At 41.1% G+C, this 20,590-nt stretch overlaps 1 protein-coding gene across 1 annotated transcript in view; it reads left to right on the top strand.

The window, feature by feature from the left end:
* Positions 1-1,249: 1,249 nt before the first annotated feature.
* LOC126199168 (epoxide hydrolase 4-like) overlaps positions 1,250-20,590 on the top strand; it is a 61,215-nt gene continuing 41,874 nt past the window's right edge. The window contains exon 1 of the mRNA XM_049935928.1: positions 1,250-1,513. Coding sequence (XP_049791885.1) covers positions 1,316-1,513 — 198 coding nt within the window. The 5' untranslated portion in view covers positions 1,250-1,315. The remainder of the gene's footprint in view (positions 1,514-20,590) is intronic.

Raw genomic sequence — 20,590 nt, 5'->3', positions numbered from 1 at the left:
AGACCACAGCCACTAATAGTAATAGTAATAACAAAATAATAATAATAATACTGTGTATAGCATTTATGTAGTTACTGCTTGTGTAGTTACTGCTGTGTCGTGCCGTCAATTAATTGATTTATCTCTTTCGAAGCGAGTAATGTAGCAATTCCTGGACTACTGTAGGCACTGTCTAAACTTGGAGAAAACATTTTCTTGTGATATTTAGAATTTTTTATGTATATGTATCACTTTTATCTCGAGTGATGTATGGGAAAAAACATGTGTGTGTGTGTGTAGTGAGTGGACTGTGTGAGGAACCTGTAAGCTCCATCGCATTAATGCTACTAATTGAGAAGAAGTAACTATTGATAACTTATTAACAAACAGTATTAGTCTTAAAAATAGTGATAATAGTATTGATCTTTTGCAAAAAAAAATAATTTAGCCGGCCGGAGTGGCCGACCGTTTCTAGGCGCTACAGTATGGAACCGCGCGACCGCTACGGTCGCAGGTTCGAATCCTGCCGCGAGCGTGGATTTGTGTGATGTCCTTAGCTTAGTTAGGTTAAAGTAGTTCTAAGTTCTAGGGGACTGATGACCTCAGAAGTTAAGTCCCGTACTGCGCAGAGCCATTTGAAAATAATTTAGTTCTGTGATTGAAACAGAATCGAATAGTTCACTTTTTACCCCTCAGAAAATTTCATTTTACCCGTCAAGGGGTAGTTACATCCAGATTGGGAACCACTGGTCTAATCTTTCCAGCTTACTGAGGTCCATTTTGAAGGTTTTCGTTACGTGTACGTAAGATACGACTGCCAAATACACGTATTTTGAGACGTAAGTGGACAAGACAAGGAAGTCGGTAGAACTCGGCGGCACTTGATAATCTGACCACACTGATAACAGATTCGTAGTCTTCCCCAGTACTGAAACCAACGAGTCCCTCTGTGCTCTCCGCAATGTAGCGCACGATGGCTTGCGAAGTTTGCGAGTGGAAGTGCGTGTCTGAAAGAGGATAGATTGCAACATTCCGCTTCTCCCGTTAAAGACATTTCACCACATAATAAAAGTTTCGTCAGCACAACCAGCCACAAAATGTGCACGGTCACTAATCTCCTGTGTGCGGCAGAGGCGAACACGTCCGCTCGCCCTCCAGACGTTACCTTTGCTCCACGGCGCGCTGCTACGTCACGGGCCGCCGGCTCGCCATTGGCTGAGGCGCGCGACCTTGGCCGAGCGCAGCCCGACGCGCCGCGTGTGTCAGCTGCCACTGCGCCGAGCGGCAATAACAGCCGGCACTAGGGCCCGTTGCGCCGTCTTCCTCAGTCGCCGCGATGGACTTCGTCACGCTGCTGACCAGGGTAGCCACCTTGCTCACCGCCTGCGTGTACGGCGCGCTCTTCCTGGCGCGCAATGTCTGGCGCTGGCTGAAGAACCCCACCAACCTCTTCTGGAGGGTGGCCAAGCGGCCGACGCCGCCGGCTGTACTCAGCGACCCCGCCCTCGGGGAGCATCGCTATGCTCAACTCAAGGTACGCCAAATTGCAGCTTTCTTCCTCTTTACAATCATTTGAACTATTTGATACAAAGTCTCACGCTAATCAATTATCACTTGACGATAAACTCGGATGGGCGGAAGCTCAAAGCATTATCTTGACAGTTATGTGGTCGCATCCATGAATTGGAGACAATCAAAACACAGAATATGAAAAATGGAGTGCAATGGTCAGACAAAGGAGGAGGGACGAGAGTTATAATTTAACATCCAGTCAATCTAGTGGCTGCTGAAAATTTGACACTAACTTCAAATATAGAAAAAGAGAAAAGGAGAAAGGCTACACAACAGACAAACAAGCGTAAATGAACAAAGATGAATTTGCGTCAAGTGAACCAAGCAATGATAGAAAACGTAACCGCAACATTCCTAATTAAGAGATCAACGGTTGAGCACTACTGCTTATGGAACTTCTGGACAGTATGGTCGTGGTCTATGAAACTCTTTTGCTCCCGAAGTTTTGTTCAGAGCTGTGTTGGACATCTTCAGAGGTGCTCCTGTTTCTGCTATCTTGCCAACTGACCACACTCAGCCCAACAAGGAGCACCTATGATGATGCCCAACGCAGCTCTGGATGAAACATCACAAACAAAAGACTTTCATGGATCATGACCACACAACTCAGATTTTTCCCCAACCGCCAAGACAACTGCTCATGAAAGCATTCTCGTCTCGAGTGAGTTTGCTGCTTACTGAAGAAATCATCTGAGCTATCGAGTACAGTGTCATTGGAAAAGCACAGAATACGTAAATGATAATGGCATGTTCAGGATATGAACCGTATTCTCCAAAACTCAGAGCCACTGTAAATTGTTCTACCGCTACACGAGGTAAAATCAACTTATACACCTCATGGAAGCAGATATGCCTCCGAGTTAAGGTCTGACAGTCGCTACACAGCGAAGTCACTATATACGAAGCACAAGCTCAGATCGACCAGGATGAATGAAGAAACCGGCTGCAGCTTTTCTTTGTGAACTAGCACCACATTAGCTTGAAATATTCTCACGAAACTGTGGAAAAACAAATTTACATTTACTTCTGTTACTACTGTGAATAAAAGTCCAGCTCTTAATTAATGCACTATCTATGTCAGTTATGATCATTGGAGACGATATAGGAATTCCATATTGCTGTCGCGGACAAGATATACATGTGATATGCTGTTATCTCGACAAAATGTTATGAATTGATAAGTGCCGATTCCTATCATATGGCCACGAAAAGACATTATGTAATGTGGCGCTGTCTTCATGTTGATTTGGAAGAGTGTGGAGTGAAAGAAAGACAGAGAATGGAACCTGATGCCAGCACATGTTCTTTTCCTTTCAGAAAGGAACAAGAGGACTGACAAATTTGATGTTTTCACACAGATGGGCTGATCACCTTTGCCAGGACCACACCCATTCATTCTATGAGGAAGTGCAGAGAGATTCCAGATTTAAATCGGGCATCGAAACAACTCCTTGCTGACCAAATAATAGATAGGTACATTGTTTACCACAACGAAAACTTCTGATACTTTCAATTTAAGCACTACTGTGTAATACCTCTGACGAATCACTACTCATGGCAGAGATAGGAATCAACAGCACCAACTGTAAAGGAAAAGAGAAGAGAGTCAAGTACCGATATCAGTACAAATAGAAACAGTATACTCGGCTCTTCTGGACAACTTTAGACGGTATGTCAGAAGTAGAGGAAGGATGTTTTGTAGTGTAGACGTCTGCAGTGTGGAGGAAATAATTTATGCCTCCATAGCATAATGCTGTCAGCTGCAAGGACGAAATGCAAAGGTAGTAAATGATTAAATGTTTCATATAACCCAAGTTCTGTGTTGTTTGATAAAAATTAAGGTTGTGGTACATACTACTGGAAATGAAGTCCCATGCTTCTTGACAGAGCGTAAGGGAACATCATAACAAACTGTTTTGACAACAACAAAAACTTAAAGAAGGTATTGCACTTCAATAAGATTCTTCAGGGTATCAGACCGCATCGTCATAATTTAAAATGCGCCAACGTTTCGGCCAGCGTTGCAGCTAGCCTTCATCAGGGCCTGATGAAGGCTAGCTGCAACGCTGGCCGAAACGTTGGCGCATTTTAAATTATGACGATGCGGTCTGATACCCTGAAGAATCTTATTGAAGAAGACAACGGCCGCGGAAGCCTACGCTTACAAGGTATTGCACCTTCGCTTTTCATGGACAGAAGGTTAGTTCAGGGTCGCTGGCGCATCATTCTGCTTACGCCAGCTGAGGCCAAGGCAAATGAAGCATCAAAAAAGTTTGGAGACTGTCACACTGCACGTATAACAGATCTCAGTATGCATAGCTATCATCGCTATTTACTGTAGAATTTAAGAACGACTAAGAATGACTACAATGTTTAATAGTGAGTACTAATTTCTTATGACGATGGCAGCAACTTAAACATAGGTTGTCTCAAGAGGAATGGTCAATATTCAGGTATATAATAGGAACACTCATCCGAAGCAAAAAAGTATAGTAATGATGACCTCTAAAATGCATGCGTTAAGAGCAACTAGCACTTGTTCTGTAGAAGAGACGTGTTTCGCCGTGGCGAAGATAAAGATGTGTTCATAGCTCTTAAGGTGTGCATTTTAGTGTCAATGTTTTCTAAACGTTTTTGCTTCGAATGATCGTTCCTGTCATATCCGCGACTACAGACAGTTCCTCCTGGGACACCCTGTATAAGAAGAAACAATGTGAAAAAAATGGCTCTGAGCACTATGGGACTCAACTGCTGTGGTCATAAGTCCCCTTAGAACTTAGAACTACTTAAACCTAACTAACCTAAGGACAGCACACAACACCCAGCCATCACGAGGCAGAGAAAATCCCTGACCCCGCCCGGAATCGAACCCGGGAACCCGGGCGTGGGAAGCGAGAACGCTACCGCACGACCACGAGATGCGGGCCAATGTGAAAAGCTCGTAAGTCTGTTGCAGGGTGCGTTGTGCTGAGAGACAGTTGTTAAGAAATAAATTCGATACGTTGCATCGTTTCCGAGTTAATTAGTCGTAATAAAGATAGCCAATCTGGCGGATGCGCTCGCAAATTCAAGCTGACCGCCGGGTATACAGGTAACTAGTGCCAGCTGTTCTTATAGTACGAGATTGCTCAGCCTTTGTCTTCGATTCGATCCTTACTACCGTCCCATGTCTAATTTTTGTATTGCTCCGCTGTTCGTTTTTAGAAAACCAAACGAAGAACACCTTTGGCGTCACCGACAATGACGGGGTGCTTGAATTTGCGCGTGTAACGTCCTGATCGGCTAACGCGTGGGCTAATTAACTCGGAAGCGGCGCAACGTATCGAATAGTTTCCTTAACAATGATTTCTCAGCACTATCTACCCTGCAGCACCCTTACAATCTTTTCAGTATGTTTCTGACCAACCTGTAGGTATGCTAGTAGCTCATCCGGTAACGAATATGCTTTGAAATGGAGAACACTTACAGGGTTCAAATCCTCATAGAAAGATTGCAACAAGTACATGTAATGGGTTGCTTATAGTTCTTTTCGTCAATGAAGTGTTGAGTCTAGATCTAAATTTAATCTGAAGAGAGTCAATTCAATCAAGAGCCGTGCAGTACAAGACTGTCGCAAAGTTTCTCAAAACTTATTCACGGGAGACTAATTGTAATCATAGCAGTAAGAAATTCTAGAGAACATAACCACCGTTGCATAAGCATCGCATAAGACTATAGCGAGAAACTAAATACGCTGGCTGCGGTTTAATTCATGCTCCATATGTGGAGTGTGATCTTCAGTCCGAAGACTGGTTTGATGCAGCTCTCCACTCTAATGTATCCTGTGTAAGCCTATTCATCTCGACATTCGACAGGACGACGGTTCAAATCCACATCTGATAGTCCAGATTTAGGTTTTCCCTGATTTCCCCAAATCACTTTCAGGATAATGCTGGTATGTTTTTGAAAGCACACGGCTGATTTCCTGCTCCCTCTCTAACAAACCAATCCCAGCTTGTGCCTCGTCTTTAATGACCTAGTTTTCTACGGGACGTTAAACCCCAATCTCCCTTCCTTCTTCATCTCTACATAACTGCTGCAACCTACATTCATTTGAACCTGCTTGCTGTATTCAAGCCTTGTCTCCTTCAGGACGTGTCCTATCAACTAATCCTTTCTTTTAGCCAAGTTCTGCCATAAATTTTTCTTTCTTTCTCTCAGGTCATTCAGTACACTCCCATAAGTTATTTCATCGATCATTAAATCAGCTACATTCTTTTGCATCGCTACATTTCAAAAGCTTCTGTTCTCTTCGTGTCTGAAGTGTTTACTGTCCACGTTTCATTTCCGTACATTCCAGACAAATAGCTGGAGAAAATATTTCCTAACACATTTATATTCGATATTAATAAATTTACCTTTTTCTTTTCAAAGATGCCTTTCTTGTTACTGCCGGTCTGCACTTTATACCCTCTCTGCTTGTACCATCATCAGTTATCTAGCAGCTCAAATAGCAAAACTCATCTACTACTTTTAGTGTCTTATTCCCTAATCTAATTCCTTCAGCCTCTCCTGATTTAATTTGACTACATCCATCATTCTTATTTTACTTTTGTTAATGTTTATCATATGATCTCTTCCCTGCACATCATACATTCCGTTCAACTGTCCTTGCAAGTCCTTTGCCGTGTCTGACAAAATTACATAGTCATTGGCAAACCCTAAACTTGTAATTTAGTCTCCGCTACATTTAATTCCCTTTCTGCATTTCTCCCTGGTTTGCTTTTCTGCTTGATTAATGCACAGCCTGAATAACATTGAGGATACGCTGCAAACCTGCCTCCCTCCTTTTTCATCTACTGTTCCGCTTTCATGTACTTCGACTCCTATTGCTGCAGTAAGCGTTCAGGTTTCATATAAATTCCACTCCTTTTATTTTATCCCTCCTACCGTCAAAATCTTTCTGTAAAACTACAAATGCTTTAAATGGAGGCATATCTCTTCTTCAATATATGTAGAACCAAATTAACGTTAGGTTCAGCAAAACTGGTTAACTATATCAGACAGTTTGCTGTCTTAATTTCATCCATCACACATGATTTTTTTTTAAAGCAAGAAAGCGTATCGATAATGATTTAAGTAATAAAGCACTGCACCACTTGTGTTTTTTCATCACACCCAATACCTACGTAAATTATTACAGAACATGAAAATCGGTGAGCTGTACAGGAAAATACGTAACTTTTTTATTTTTATCAGTTTGATATCTCCATTAGAAAGAAGAATTTCTAGTTAGGGTGTGAAGCAGTATATCATATGAAGACACTTTCGGTCCCATCATGGATCCGACAGAGACAAATTACGTGCCATCTTTCGTTATGTCACTTTACACCACAACACAACACATCCACACTGCCATTCATCACGCCAACTAAAAATTTTGCTGAGTCATCTTGTATCTTCCTACAGCCACTCAACTTCGACACCTCCCCGTACACCACAGCATCATCAGCAAACAGCCAGAGTCCTATCAGACTTCCCTAGAGCACTCCTGACGTTACCCTTGCCTCTGATGAACACTCGCAATCGAAGACAACATACTGGGTTCAGTTACTTAAGAAGTCTTCGAGCCACGCACATATCTGGGAACCTATTCCTTTTGCCCGTACCTACGTTAGTAGTATGCAGTGGGGAACAGTGTCAAGTGCTTTTCAGAAGTCTAAGAATATGGAATTTGCCTGCTGCCTTTCATCCATGGCTCGCAGGACATCATGTGAGAAAAGGGCAGGTTGAGTTTCGCACAAGCGATGCTTTCTAAAGGCGCTGATTCGCAGCCAGAAACTTTTCGCCTCAAGGAAATTTATTACATTCCAACTGAGACTATATTCAAGAATTGTGCAGCAAATCTATGTTAAGGATATTTGTCTGTAATTTTGCTGCTACGTTCTTTTACCTTTTTTATATACAGGAGTCGCCTGCACTTTTTTCCAGTACTTTGAACTTCGTGCTGGGCGAGAGATTCGCAATAAATGCAAGCTAAGTAAGGTTTCAGTGCCGTAGAACACTCTTTGCAAAACTTAATTGGGAGTTCATCAGGACCAGGCGACTTATTCACTTTCAACTCTTTGAGTTGTTTCTTTATGCCAGTGATGCTTTTTACTATAACCTCCACATGGGAGTCTGTGCGACGGTCAAACGACGGTGTGTTTGTACGATTCTCTTGTGTTAACGATTTCGTAAACACGAAATTTAAAACTTCGGCTTTCCTTAAACTATCTTCTATTCCCACACCAGACTGGTCAGCAAGTGACTGCATGGAAGCCTTAGACCCGCTTAGGGAATTTTTTTCTGTTTTTTTATGTAGGTATTTTTTGTAGATTTTTTTCCCTTAAACATAACAACATAAAGCTTAGGTACACTAACACATTTGAAGTTATGTTAAAATATTATGTGCTATATTCATGACGATTCATGTGCAACATTTTGTCTGTTCTTCTATCTAGACAAAGGACTAAAAAATAGCAAATAAACAAATAGAACCACAATTTCCTCGGTTTTTTCGGCAAGAACTTTTGCTAAGTTATGACAGTCGTAGATGGTGTATGCTTCGCGCATCGATTTTGTTAAGACAGCAGTAGAACTTTTTTTAGAGAAACAAAAAATATTTAGAACCGAAACATGACTTCTGTGATATTCATTTAACACAAATGAAGTTCTTTATTTCTAACGTTTACTTTTGTGTTGGTTCATTATTTAAAGTATTCTGTTACATCGGATGTTGACCTACTTTGCTTATAAAACTATGAAAAATCTTTTTCACCATCAGTTCTCTCTAAGTTATCTGACTTTTGTACATACAGCATCATATGGTAAACAGCGTTATAAGTACTTACATAGATTTAAATTTCTTGTCTCTTTTTCGTGACAGTAAACTGTGTGAGAAATCCACTTTCTTTGTTCATATTGGTAGAGTAACTGTTCACGAAAATAAAAGCTCCCGGGTTCAAGTCCTGGTCCGGCACACAGTTTTAATCTGCCAGAAAGTTTCGTATCAGCGCACACTCCGCCTCAGAGTGAAAAAGTTTTGTAAGTCTTGGCGGGATATGCTGTACCTGCTAACCCGGAGTCCAAAGGTGTTATTCAAGCATATGTCATCATAAAGAAAAGCTTACAGAACTGGGCTTCTGAACTAGGTCTGAAGAGCACTTTGGTGAGCAGTGAGTCACCCATAATGATAAGTAGTCCAAAGTCCGCTGTTAATAGATTCAGTTCCTACGTTATCGCTAGCGGCCCTTCGAGGAAATGAGGTTGAAGTACGCGTTAAGAGACAGTGTTCTGTCATATGTCACGGTATGCACAGAATGGATGCCACAGAAACTGCATAAACCACAGTCATGTCCGTTAGCCTTCTAGGCAAGTCATCCTGTCTTCTATGTTCTGCAGTGGAACACAAGCATGTTAAAAAGAAGTGCCACATATTCCTAGAGGAGGTAATATTTAGTCGAAACTAGGAGAAAAGTTCTTAAAATTGTACCTGTTGAGTTATGGGCTGTTTTACATATGACGAGTAATGTGTAGTATTCGGTAGTGTAGGCCGTCACAGTAGATGGCATAGTCAGTTACCACATTACGTACATAAGGGCAGGTGCAAATCTTGGAGCAGTCATGTAGGTGAGTCATAAGCATCACTTCAGTATCAATGTATGGACAGGAATTACCGGCGATAGACTCACAGGGCCATGTTGTTTACCAAACAGATTAACGGGTGCTGTGTATCGCCGATTACTACGCGATGAATTGCCAGCGCTTCTGGAGAACGTTCCTCTTGCAGGAAGACAAGGACTGTGGCTTATGCACCACAGGATACCACTCTTTTTTTCTAAGGATCTTGCGACACTACCTCACCGCAACGTTTCCTGGGCAACGGATTAATCGAGGAGGTCCGGTAGAATGGTCTCGCCGTGAAGAGGACACGAATCCGTTGATTTCTCGCAATGGGAGCATTTAAAGACATTCGTGTACGGCCAACCCACCGACAATATGAAACGTTACAGTAGCGTGTGACCAACATATGTAGCGGAATCCTAATTTGAGCCACGTGAATTTGAAAAAGTGTATGACACACTGTGGAGAAATTCGGAAGAATTCGTCAGGATTCGACGAAAGCACACGCAACAATGCGTAAGATGTTGTATACGTCTACGTAGCAGACAGACGGCAATGAGAGGACAGATTGGCTCATATCTCAGCAGTTTATTTACTGATTTTCGGATTATCATTATAGGAACTTTTCTTCTAGTTTTGATTACCTCTTGTAGGAATATGTGACACCTTTTTTTTTTTTTTAAGCCCTGTATTTTATTTTGCTACCCTCACTGTCTTTTAAAATCTGCTCTTGAGACTAGACTGTATTACATGTACATGAAGGTTGTGCAATACTTCTCCCGAGTCTAAACAGAATTTTCGTTAGTCAGAGGACGTAAATAATCATGTTTTTCCACTTTTTTAAAGTTATTGGCTTATGTCAAGAGTAATCCATTTACGAATCTGGAATATTTGGTAATTTAGCATCTCAGGAACCGTCTTTTGGGACTGCAGGTCAAGCACAGAGAATCAGTTTTTCTTTTTTCAGTGACTACATCCTCTTTTCGTCCTTGATGCATTCCGTGTATGAGACGACCCTTAGACTGGATAACAACACTTATATAGAAAACTACGTTTTAAAGCGATGCTCCAGCAAATTTACAGCAGGTGTTAAAATGCCTGCTCTGAGTCTTGTTACAAATTGGATGCTTAAGGTTGAATAACAAGTAAACTGTTTTTCGTTTACTAACTTTTGTTTATTTCTAACTGGTTTTCCGCTTTCTGGACCATCCTCTGGAAACAACTGACTATCGTCTACAAAGGGCTCTTGTTCTTAGGTACCCATAACCAAACATTTTAAGCAAAAATACAATCCACTTCTACAGAGTGATGTGCACCAAACTTGTTTTTTAACATTGTAAATTGCACTTTACGGAATGGTCAATATTAAACGCAATAGATAATTGAACTACACAATATTACAGTATTACAGGTTATTCGGTGATGTGCTTTAGTTTGTGAGATCGTGACATTGGTTGAAAACTGTCCAATTGAGCACCAGACATTTACGTTATGCAGCAAACTTGTTTTACATTGTAAGTTACAGTTTACTCAAAGGACAATATTAACCACAGTATACGACTAAAATACACGATGCACTGTGTTTAATGTTGACCGTTGCGTATAAAGTGTAATTTACAGAGTAAAAAACAAATTCAGTGCACATCATTCTGTGAAAGTGCATTGTATCTTTGCTTCTGAAAACTAGTCAGAAATAAGCAAAAATCAGTAGAACAAAAACAGTTTACTTGTTATTCAGCCATAAATATGGATTTGTTCCACCAAGAAGTGACTGAATAGTCCATAAATAAGACATACAGGATACCTTCGAAAGCAACGAATGTCAAACTGTGTCGAGCACGCAAGGATTCTGTTTGACGTAATGAAACGCACCACTAATTAAGACAATCAACACAGCTCTAGTTAGTGTTGGAGAAATGCACGCCACACTCTCGAGAAGCTGCCAAAGCAATCATCAAAGAAACAAAAACAGGCGACCGCGATGGTCATGCAGCAGACACTGCCACACCTATCCAGTGTTCCTCAAAGTTGTGCTGCATCAGCACTAAAATGTCATGTTCTTCCTTCACACAGCAAGTGTTACGGAAAAATCAGGTAGTACTGAACAGCGAATGGTTTCGGGCAAGAAGTGTATCAAAAATCTACCACTAGTGACAGCACCTGTAACACCACTGTACTGTCAACTATGGAGGAAGAAGACCACGCACATCGTTTTGCTTCGGAGAGACAACAATGTATCAGTTCCTTGTGAGTTTTACTGTGCACAAAGTTAACTTTCGAGTGTTTTATTTTGTTTACATGCAAATAACATTTCATTACTACGCCATATTTATAAAATTTGCGAAAGAATGGTACTCAGCAGGCTGTCAGAAGTATGAAGTCTCCTTTGATCCCACAACAAGATGGTTTCAGAAAAGGCAAATGTTGCACATCGCATGTACTGCAATTAATGCAACACATCGAGGATGGGTTCGAGGAAAGAAAAGTCACCGGGACTGTTTTTATAGACTTATTAAATCCTTACGACACAGTCAACGTAGGACTGCTATTTTTAAAAGCGTACGCACTAAGATTATAGCATGACTCAAACGATTGGAGATCTCCTCCAAAACAGAAGATTCTTTGTCGATTTTCAAGGGCAATGAAGCCGGTGGAAAACACAAAAGAGGCGCCTCTCGCAGGCTAGCTAGCGTGCTGTCTCTGTTCCTTTTCAATATCTACATCGATGACCAGCCACTCCCACAAGGCATACAAAGGTTTATATACACCGATGACTGTGATTCACAGCTCAAGCACTCAACTTTGACACATCGATAATCAGAAGCTCATGAACCAACTGGTTGTCTACTACAAGGAAAACCAACACGAACGAAATCCCTCGATACTCATACCTGTGCTTTTTACCTGAATAACAGCCAGGTGTCAAAGACACTACACGTAGCGATACAGCTAGAGCGTTGCGCAACCCCAAAATACTTGGGTGTCACATTAACTGCTACAAATGCAACATTGTGTAAAAAATAGCAAGCACTTTATGCCGTGCGTAACTCAAGACAGTGAGAACTCCAATTTTTGTGCTACTCGGTTACGGAGTATGCATGTCCTGCGTGGTGTAACTTCAGCCATGCCAAACAAGTGAACATACCACTCAATGAATCATGCCGTATCATAACAGGCTGTTTGAGATCAACACCGATAAGCTTCACTCTGGGCTCTGAGCACTATGGGACTCAACATCTGTGGTCATAAGTCCCCTAGAACTTAGAACTACTTAAACCTAACTAACCTAAGGACATCACACACATCCATGCCCGAGGCAGGATTCGAACTTGCAACCGTAGCAGTCGCGCGGTTCCTGACTGAGCGCCTAGAACCGCTAGACCACCGCGGCCGGCGATAAGCTTCACTACCTAGGCGGTATGGCTCCCCTTAGCATCAGACGCGAAATGGAATGTATATCGGCCACCATCTTTCTGGATACCAACCAGCCCGCCGCAGATTTAAAACGATGTGGAGCACACAAAAGAAAATCTCACTAAGCACCGCAACAAACAAGAGTAGAAACGAGGCAAGAAAAAACCCATCTCCGAGATTAGAAGGGAAGAACTTCCGCCGGCCGGTGTGACCGAGCGGCTCTAGGCGCTTCAGTCTGGAACCGCGCGACCGCTACGCTCGCAGGTTCGAATCCTGCCTCGGGCATGGATGTGTGTGATGTCCTTAGGTTAGTTAGGTTTAAGTAGTTCTAAGTTCTAGGGGACTGATGACCTCAGATGTTGTCCCATAGTGCTCAGAGCCATTTGAACCATTTTTGAAGAACTTCCCCTAGGACACGCAGAGGAGTGGAACACATGGAGACCTTGACCAGAGTATGTTCCGGAGTTGCAAGAGCCGGAAGCAACCCGAATAGATGCGGTCTATGAGACCAACTGGTGCTGTCGCGCAGCACCGGTGTATGAGGACACACTGCGACCCTCTTTATGATATGCGAACTATACCCAAATACCTGCATTGTTGAGGAGCTAATGGAGGCAACCCTAAATGCGCTGTACATTGTCACCTTTTGGTCTAAAGTGTTAAGCCTATAATATTACATACTACATGTTTGTTCATAAACAGTTTGTAGTTTCAGGTTTATCCATCGTTTGTTGTTATATATGGTGTTGAAGCTACTGACACGGGTAAATAAATAAATTTCGATAAACTGATATTATTCTCCATACAGTAGGCTGTGACAACGTCTAACCGAACTGATATCAAAGAGTATGTTACACTAGCACAGCAGTACGTTCGAATTATATCGAACAAAGCAATTTTGGGTTGTACCGGCCAAAACAGATAGCACCTTTTTTTTTTACTTTTTTTTCTTTAAAAGGCGAAGTTGGAGAAGACAGGACATAAATGGAATGAAATAAATATGAAGGAATCCGTAAAAAAAAGTCAGACTTTTTGAAATGAGAATGAAAGAACCGAGTGATAAATATTCATATCGACGCAACAGCTGTAAAAGACTTTAAAGATTTACGGGAAAATAAAGATATTGTCATCAAACCTGTTTTAGGAAATACGTTTTTTCCGAGCAAATTCAGTGATGAACAAGCAACAGTGATATATGACCACGTTAAAAATTAGAAAGCCAGTTTGTACCTTTGAGTAACGTACGAGTTCTGTAACCTAATGTACTGAGCAACTGAAAATAAAACATTGGTTCAATAAAACAAAAATGAAAGTAGGTAAAGACTTACTGTGACTTTATGAAAAAATATGAAGACTTACGGCTGGAGACAGATGAACCCAAGAGTCTGCAGCGAGGAGCAGGTTTTTGCAAGGAACAAGTCGACAGCTTCTTTGACAAACTAGGTGAGCTGACGGACAAGTTCAACTACACAACCATTTGCGATCCAATTAAAACAGTTTGAAACTAAAACTTTTAATGCATTGCAGTTTCGTGTTCGATATAACACTCCACAAATTTAAACGACCAGAATGCAAAGATTAGAAAAATATACAAAATTAGTGAATGTATACGCATATGACCTCGAGTTTTGTAAGTTTATTACGCAACTTTCTCATAGTATTGTTTATTTTAAAGAATTTTGCAATAAGGTTTTCAAAAAAATATAATAAATTCTAAAAAGCTTAGGCGTCCGATGATATCTGTGGTTCCCCTACTGGGACCCGGAAGCTTCATAAGTGCCCCATTTGGAAACTGATGATCACTTAATTTAACCGTGCTGTCAGAAGTTCATGTCCTGTAAAATGAATACCAACTTTTCCCACCCAAATGTTCATCGAAAATCATTACTGGAGAGATCTAACAGCAATCTCAGTGAGACCTCTCAGCCTTCTCAGGTGACTGAGTTCTGTTAAAATAACCATCGTCTGTGAATAACACACACACCTAAAAGACGTCATTAGCAGAATTTCACTCCAGAAATCGCGACAGTGATTCCAAGCTTGACTCAAAATTGGGTTGTCCTAGTGCTCAGACCTAAAGTGGTACGCGTATAGAATTTATTGCTGAAATATCTAACAAACGGATATGCTGCGTGTGCCCTTAGCTCATACCGCAGAACACGCACTGGTTGAAGGCGCATCACTCTATCACGGCATCCCCAAAATCCGATGTTCTCCCACCACGCCTTCCTCGTCTAGCATGCTCAGAACCAATACTGCATGTTCCCTGAAGGAATCGATAGGGTTTGGTAAAAGACAATGTCGTGTGGATGTCTCCTCTAAGGGAACCAATGCTCGTTGTTCGGACGAGTGTCTCTACCATCTACATTTATCCTCCGCAAGCCACCTTATGGGGTAAGGCGGAGGGTACTTTGCATACCACTGTCACTTCCACCATTTTCTGTCCCAGTCCTGAATGCTGCATGTGAAGAACGAGTGTCAGTAAGCCACCGAGAGAAACTGAGTCGCTCAAATTTTAATTTCAAGGTCTTTTGGCGAGATATGTGTAGAGAAGATTAACTGACCCTTCCAGACATGTACGCTCTCTGAATTTCAACGGTAAACCACACTGTGATACACAACAAATGCATTCGACAACAACTTGGCAGTCGGTTCTTAAGAGTATTTTGTTTATTTGTGGGTTATAAAGTGAGTGCTTTTAAGCAGTCGACATGCAAGACCATATATGTAGAGTTTTCGCGTATGTGCAGGGAAGCAAACAAGTGTTTGTTCGCATGTAGCACTAGACAGGTTTTAAATATGACGCAAACATCGCCGACGCACCCACACAAATATATTTGAAAATGGTCACAGGCGGCAACTTTCCAGTAATGGTTCAAAATGGTTCAAATGGCTCTGAGCACTATGGAACTCAACTGCTGAGGTCATTAGTCCCCTAGAAATTAGGACTAGTTAAACCTAACTAACCTAAGGACATCACAAACATCCATGTCCGAGGCAGGATTCGAACCTGCGACCGTAGCGGTCTTGCGGTTCCAGACTGCAGCGCCTTTAACCGCACGGCCACTTCGGCCGGCTTTCCAGTAATGTCCTATAATATATAAACGGTGCAAAATAGATCATCTTGCATAATAGAATTTGGCAGCCTACTGTGTTTTTTAGTGAATTCATCATTTAGAAACTGCGTCGGTCTGTGGATCCACACATGAAGAAGCTATTCATTTTTCGTCTGGACGTGCGTATTATGGACATTTGAATCTCTTTGCTTAAACATTACACTATTTTTTGCTGAAAGCAAGTAACGTTGGACCGTGGCTTATTCTGGCCTCTATTTAAATTTCCCTCTCCCTCTTACATGAAATTTCAGTTGTTTTCGTTATCCATTGCTTGCCTATTTTTAATAGACGTTCTGGATAACATTTTAGTAAAGTTACTCTCAAATATTGACATAAATTTACTATAGGCTATACTGAATTTAACATTTGCATTCCTTTCTGTACATACCACACCCCACATCTCTTTTAACTTACGTTATGTAAACTAAGAAGAAGCCTGTCTTTACAAACATGCAGTGTATAAGCGTGTTTGACACTAGATCAGCGTCCTCTTAAAAGGAACCATATGCATTGACATTGACGCACTTCATAATAAGCTATCACGTGATAATGGCATAATAGGCTGAAGAAACAGTCCAGGTAAAACAGGTGGTAGACTCCCGTTTATTGGTAGAATTATGGGAAAATGCAATCAGTCTACGAAAGAGAGTGCATACAAATCATTCGTGCAATACATTCTAGAATATTGCTCAACTGCATGCGACCCGTACCAAATAGGACTAATAGTGGATAGCGAACGTATGCAGTGATCAGTCACAGGTGTGTTTGACCCGTGCGAGAGTGTCACAGAGATCCTGAAAAAACTGAACAGGCAGACTCTGGACTCAGACTTAAACTATCCCGAAAAAACCTACTTACAAAGTTTTTCAAGAACCGCCTTTAATTGATGGCTCTACGAATATACAACAAACCCCGATGTATGGCTCAAACAGGGATCGTGAGGACAGAGGTATTTAAACGACCATTCTTCCGGCGCTCCATACGTGAATGGAACGGGAAGAAACCGTAATAGTACTTTACAGTTGTTTGAAGAGCACTGATGTAGGTGCTGGCGGTAAATTCAGTCTTTTCTAAAATATTGCACAACTATGGACGCAAGTAAACAGAAAATAATCGCAATAGATACGGTTGTCGACAACATTTGTATAAAGGTTGAAGAACGCTGAAGTCACACACTGTTCCGGCAGCAACCGATAGTTACTTCGTATAGCAGTCAGCGTCCCTTTACTTCTCGTGCAGAGCTTCGGGGCTCTGCTGCCGCTGATTCCTTCAGATATTTCTGGAAGAGAGTGCTCTCAGACCTGCGCGGTCAGATATGGAGCCGCTTGAATAAATAATCTGCGATATTGGCAAGAAACTTTCAGAAGTGAAATTGGGCGATAGAAGCCTTGAACCACAGACACAATAACTTTATTTCCAATGCTTTTCTTCTTTCTGCCTGGGCGACAACTCCGAAAGAGCAGTACCGAAAATCTAAGTATCAGTCTACTGAAACAATTTGCTTTAATATCCTCTTTTGGTGGCCATTTTCCAGAGAAGTACCTATAAGAATCAATATTTTTCTTTCTTTCGCCCTAAGTGTGCTATAACTTGTAGAAAAGAAATTTACTATAAGTGTTATGTTTTATTGAGAAAGTGCACTGTTTTATTGTAAACATTTGAAATACATTGCTGTTTTTGATCATTCGATTGCTTGACGGTTAAAGAAACTTGCTTCTGAATGTGATATTCGTTGAAAGTTATTCACAGTGCTTGTCGTATTCTTTCATATTTCCTGATGACAGACGGTCTTTTCGCTCTCAGCATAGGATAAATTCGAAAACTTGCACTGCACATTCACTGGTCACTTCAAATTACGAAAGTCTCTTACTAGATGCCAGAGAACAGTGATCCGAAAATACATAGTGCAAACTTTCTAGTAGTCATCATTTTGCCTCATTTCATTCCCAGGCCCTGCAGCTTCCATCCGCTGTCAGGAGAATAAAATTCGTGTAATCGGAAATGCTATTTCGTAACCTAGCCCACTACACGTCAGTTGTTATTAGGAATGGAAAAATTTGCTGTGGTATTCATTCAAATATTCGAATTACAATACTTGCCAGTTGTCACAGAACTAGTCAGAATAATTACCAGCTGCTAGCAGTGCAAGCAAACACCGCACATGACGTATGCTTTCATAGGTCACATTGTCCATTTTCTGATCCATTCATATTCCCTTTCGTAGATAGATTCGTCGCATCTCGGAGTGACTAGATTGAGTGTGACAATTGTTTTAAGAACTGTTGCACCTTTTCCTTGGAAACGAGAGAATGAAAAAAGTCAGTCCCTAGAAAGAAAGTTGTCAACCGGTTTTCTTTCACTAACAATAACAAAACCAACATCATACTCAAAGACCACGTCGTTAATACCCGAAAAAATTTCTTTCGGAGTCAGTACCTCGAGATTCCACAGTGAAATTAGATTTTCGGTCTCTGATAACAAGAACTGATTAATAACAAAGGAGATGCATCAGATATTTTAAATTTTTGTTTATCTGCATTTATATAAGCAAAACACCAGCTATAAGTCTGGTTCATCCTTGATTCAATACAGACATCATGTGTGAATATTGCGTGAGTAGAGGTGAGCCTATGCGCTGGTGGACTTCACACATTTGTGACTAAGTATGTAAGAACTCTCGAGCTCGACGACGTCCTCTAGTTGATATCAAAGTATGAGTCGCTATCTCACATTTATCTGTGTCAACTGACAGAGATATCAGGAATTACGCGGCTGTAGAAATATTCTCCCAACACAGCTCGTTTCGACTACAGTTTATATAGGTATCAGATGACCATCTGTACATCAATTAAAATGAAAAAAATTTAATTTGAGGAATAGATGAAGGTAATTTTTCAGCTACTAAAGACCACATATTAACAGTGTGAAAATTTACTTACTACGACTCACAACTATTTGCCATAAAATATGTATACAATTGGAATGGTAGTCATTTAAGAAGCTTGAAAGGACAATGCTGTAAATTTTAAATACAAAACATTACCAGATAAACAGAGATTTATCATGGTTCAGCATTAATGCAGACAAAAGTTTTACTGGTAGTAATGATTATTGACCTGTGCTATAAAAAAAATGGCTCTGAGCACTATGGGACTTAACATCTATGGTCATCAGTCCCCTAGAACTTAGAACTACTTAAACCTAACTAACCTAAGGACATCACATACATCCATGCCAGAGGCAGGATTCGAACCTGCGACCGTAGCGGTCTCGCGGTTCCAGGCTGAAGCGCCTAGAACCGCACGGCCACATCGGCCAGCTCTGTGCTATAGACACACATTACTACTGACAAATGAAAGTGAAGAAATGGATATGGGTTTTCACCAATCAGTGTTTCGCAGACGGAGTCTTGTCATAAGAATAGTGGTAGCCAGGGACATTGAAATCTACTTGCTTCTGTTTCAATTCCGGGAAGTACATTAGTAATACCCTACAACAATATTAGTCTCTAAAAGCATTGTTGACGTTCACAGTCTCTAAATACGCGGAAAAGAAAAATTGCTGTCGGGAGCCCAACCAGTTATTATAACAGAGGAAATTTCATCGCGAAATTACGTAAAGCCTCCAAGGGACCAAGCATCCAGAAATTCATACACTTTCTCTCAATGAAAACCACAAAAAAGGAAAGCCTTAGGAATAACTAAACCACCATTACCCGTGGATTAATCCAGCAATAGTCTTAGATTTTGTGCTGAGCTGTGAAAATGTGTGTGAATTCGTAAGGGACTAAACTGCTGAGGTCATCGGCCCCTAGACTTACACACTACTTAAACTAACTTATGCTAAGAACAACACCCACAACCACACTCACACCCACACCCACACCTACACACACATCCATGCCCGAGGGAGGACTCGAACGTCCGGCGGGAGGGGTCGCGCAATCCGTGACATGGCCCCCCGAGACCGCGCGGCTGCTGAGCTTTAAAATGAGAAACAAAGCAAAAACATAGCATTTATAGAAATGAAAGAAAATATACACCGGTTGTTGTGTTGATACACCAATTTTAGCACAAAGCTTTGTGGCGACAAGAAAGTTCGTCTTATTGAGCGAACTGTATTCGATAGTTATCTGTAGAAATGAAATTCACTCACTATTTCTTAACAATGAGTCATGGTGTCCACAAAAGCAGGGTGTCAGTACTACACAAACACAGCCTGCAAAGCAGGTCTTGTGCTGTGGAGAGTAAGTGGTTACGAATAACAAGTTTGTTATTCGAAAAGACAAAGGAACGAATTTCAACAATCACACATATGTGCCTGTAAACTTTTATTTGCAAGCCTATTGAAACGACTTCCTTGAAACCGGAAAAAGAAGAAGCAACAAGCATCCTGCTTTTTTTTAGTTAACAGAAGCTCTTAAATATCGTCATGAACTTCAACGTTTTGCAGGGTTAGAAAAGATTTAAAAAATTTTCAATGGTACACATTGTACACAACGAAAGCCCTGCAGCTCCATATTTTCACAGTAAGACCATATTAATTTTGGAGACTGTAACACTTTATTCCTTACGTCCCATCGTCCCTTTAGAACGCAAACACTGAAATGAAACGGAATTGTTTAAAACTTGATGTTAAATTGAAATTTCTTATTCAAAAAATGCCCTGCATCTCTACACTATATTTATTGGAATTTTGTATCAAGTACTAATGTTGTATTACACAGTTACAAGTACCATCATAGAAGAGACTGATTTAGAGTAGATTTTTGGCAGCCATTTGGCACTGTGAGAAGGAAATGTTGCCAGGTTAACTGCAACGAGAGCGATAAAGCTGCTCCGTTTTGAAGGGCAACGCAAGTAGAA

Source organism: Schistocerca nitens, chromosome 8, assembly GCF_023898315.1.
Source record: "Schistocerca nitens isolate TAMUIC-IGC-003100 chromosome 8, iqSchNite1.1, whole genome shotgun sequence".
Lineage (NCBI taxonomy): Eukaryota > Metazoa > Arthropoda > Insecta > Orthoptera > Acrididae > Schistocerca > Schistocerca nitens.
Note: the sequence above shows the minus strand (reverse complement) of the source record. Positions and strands in the feature narration are given on the sequence as shown.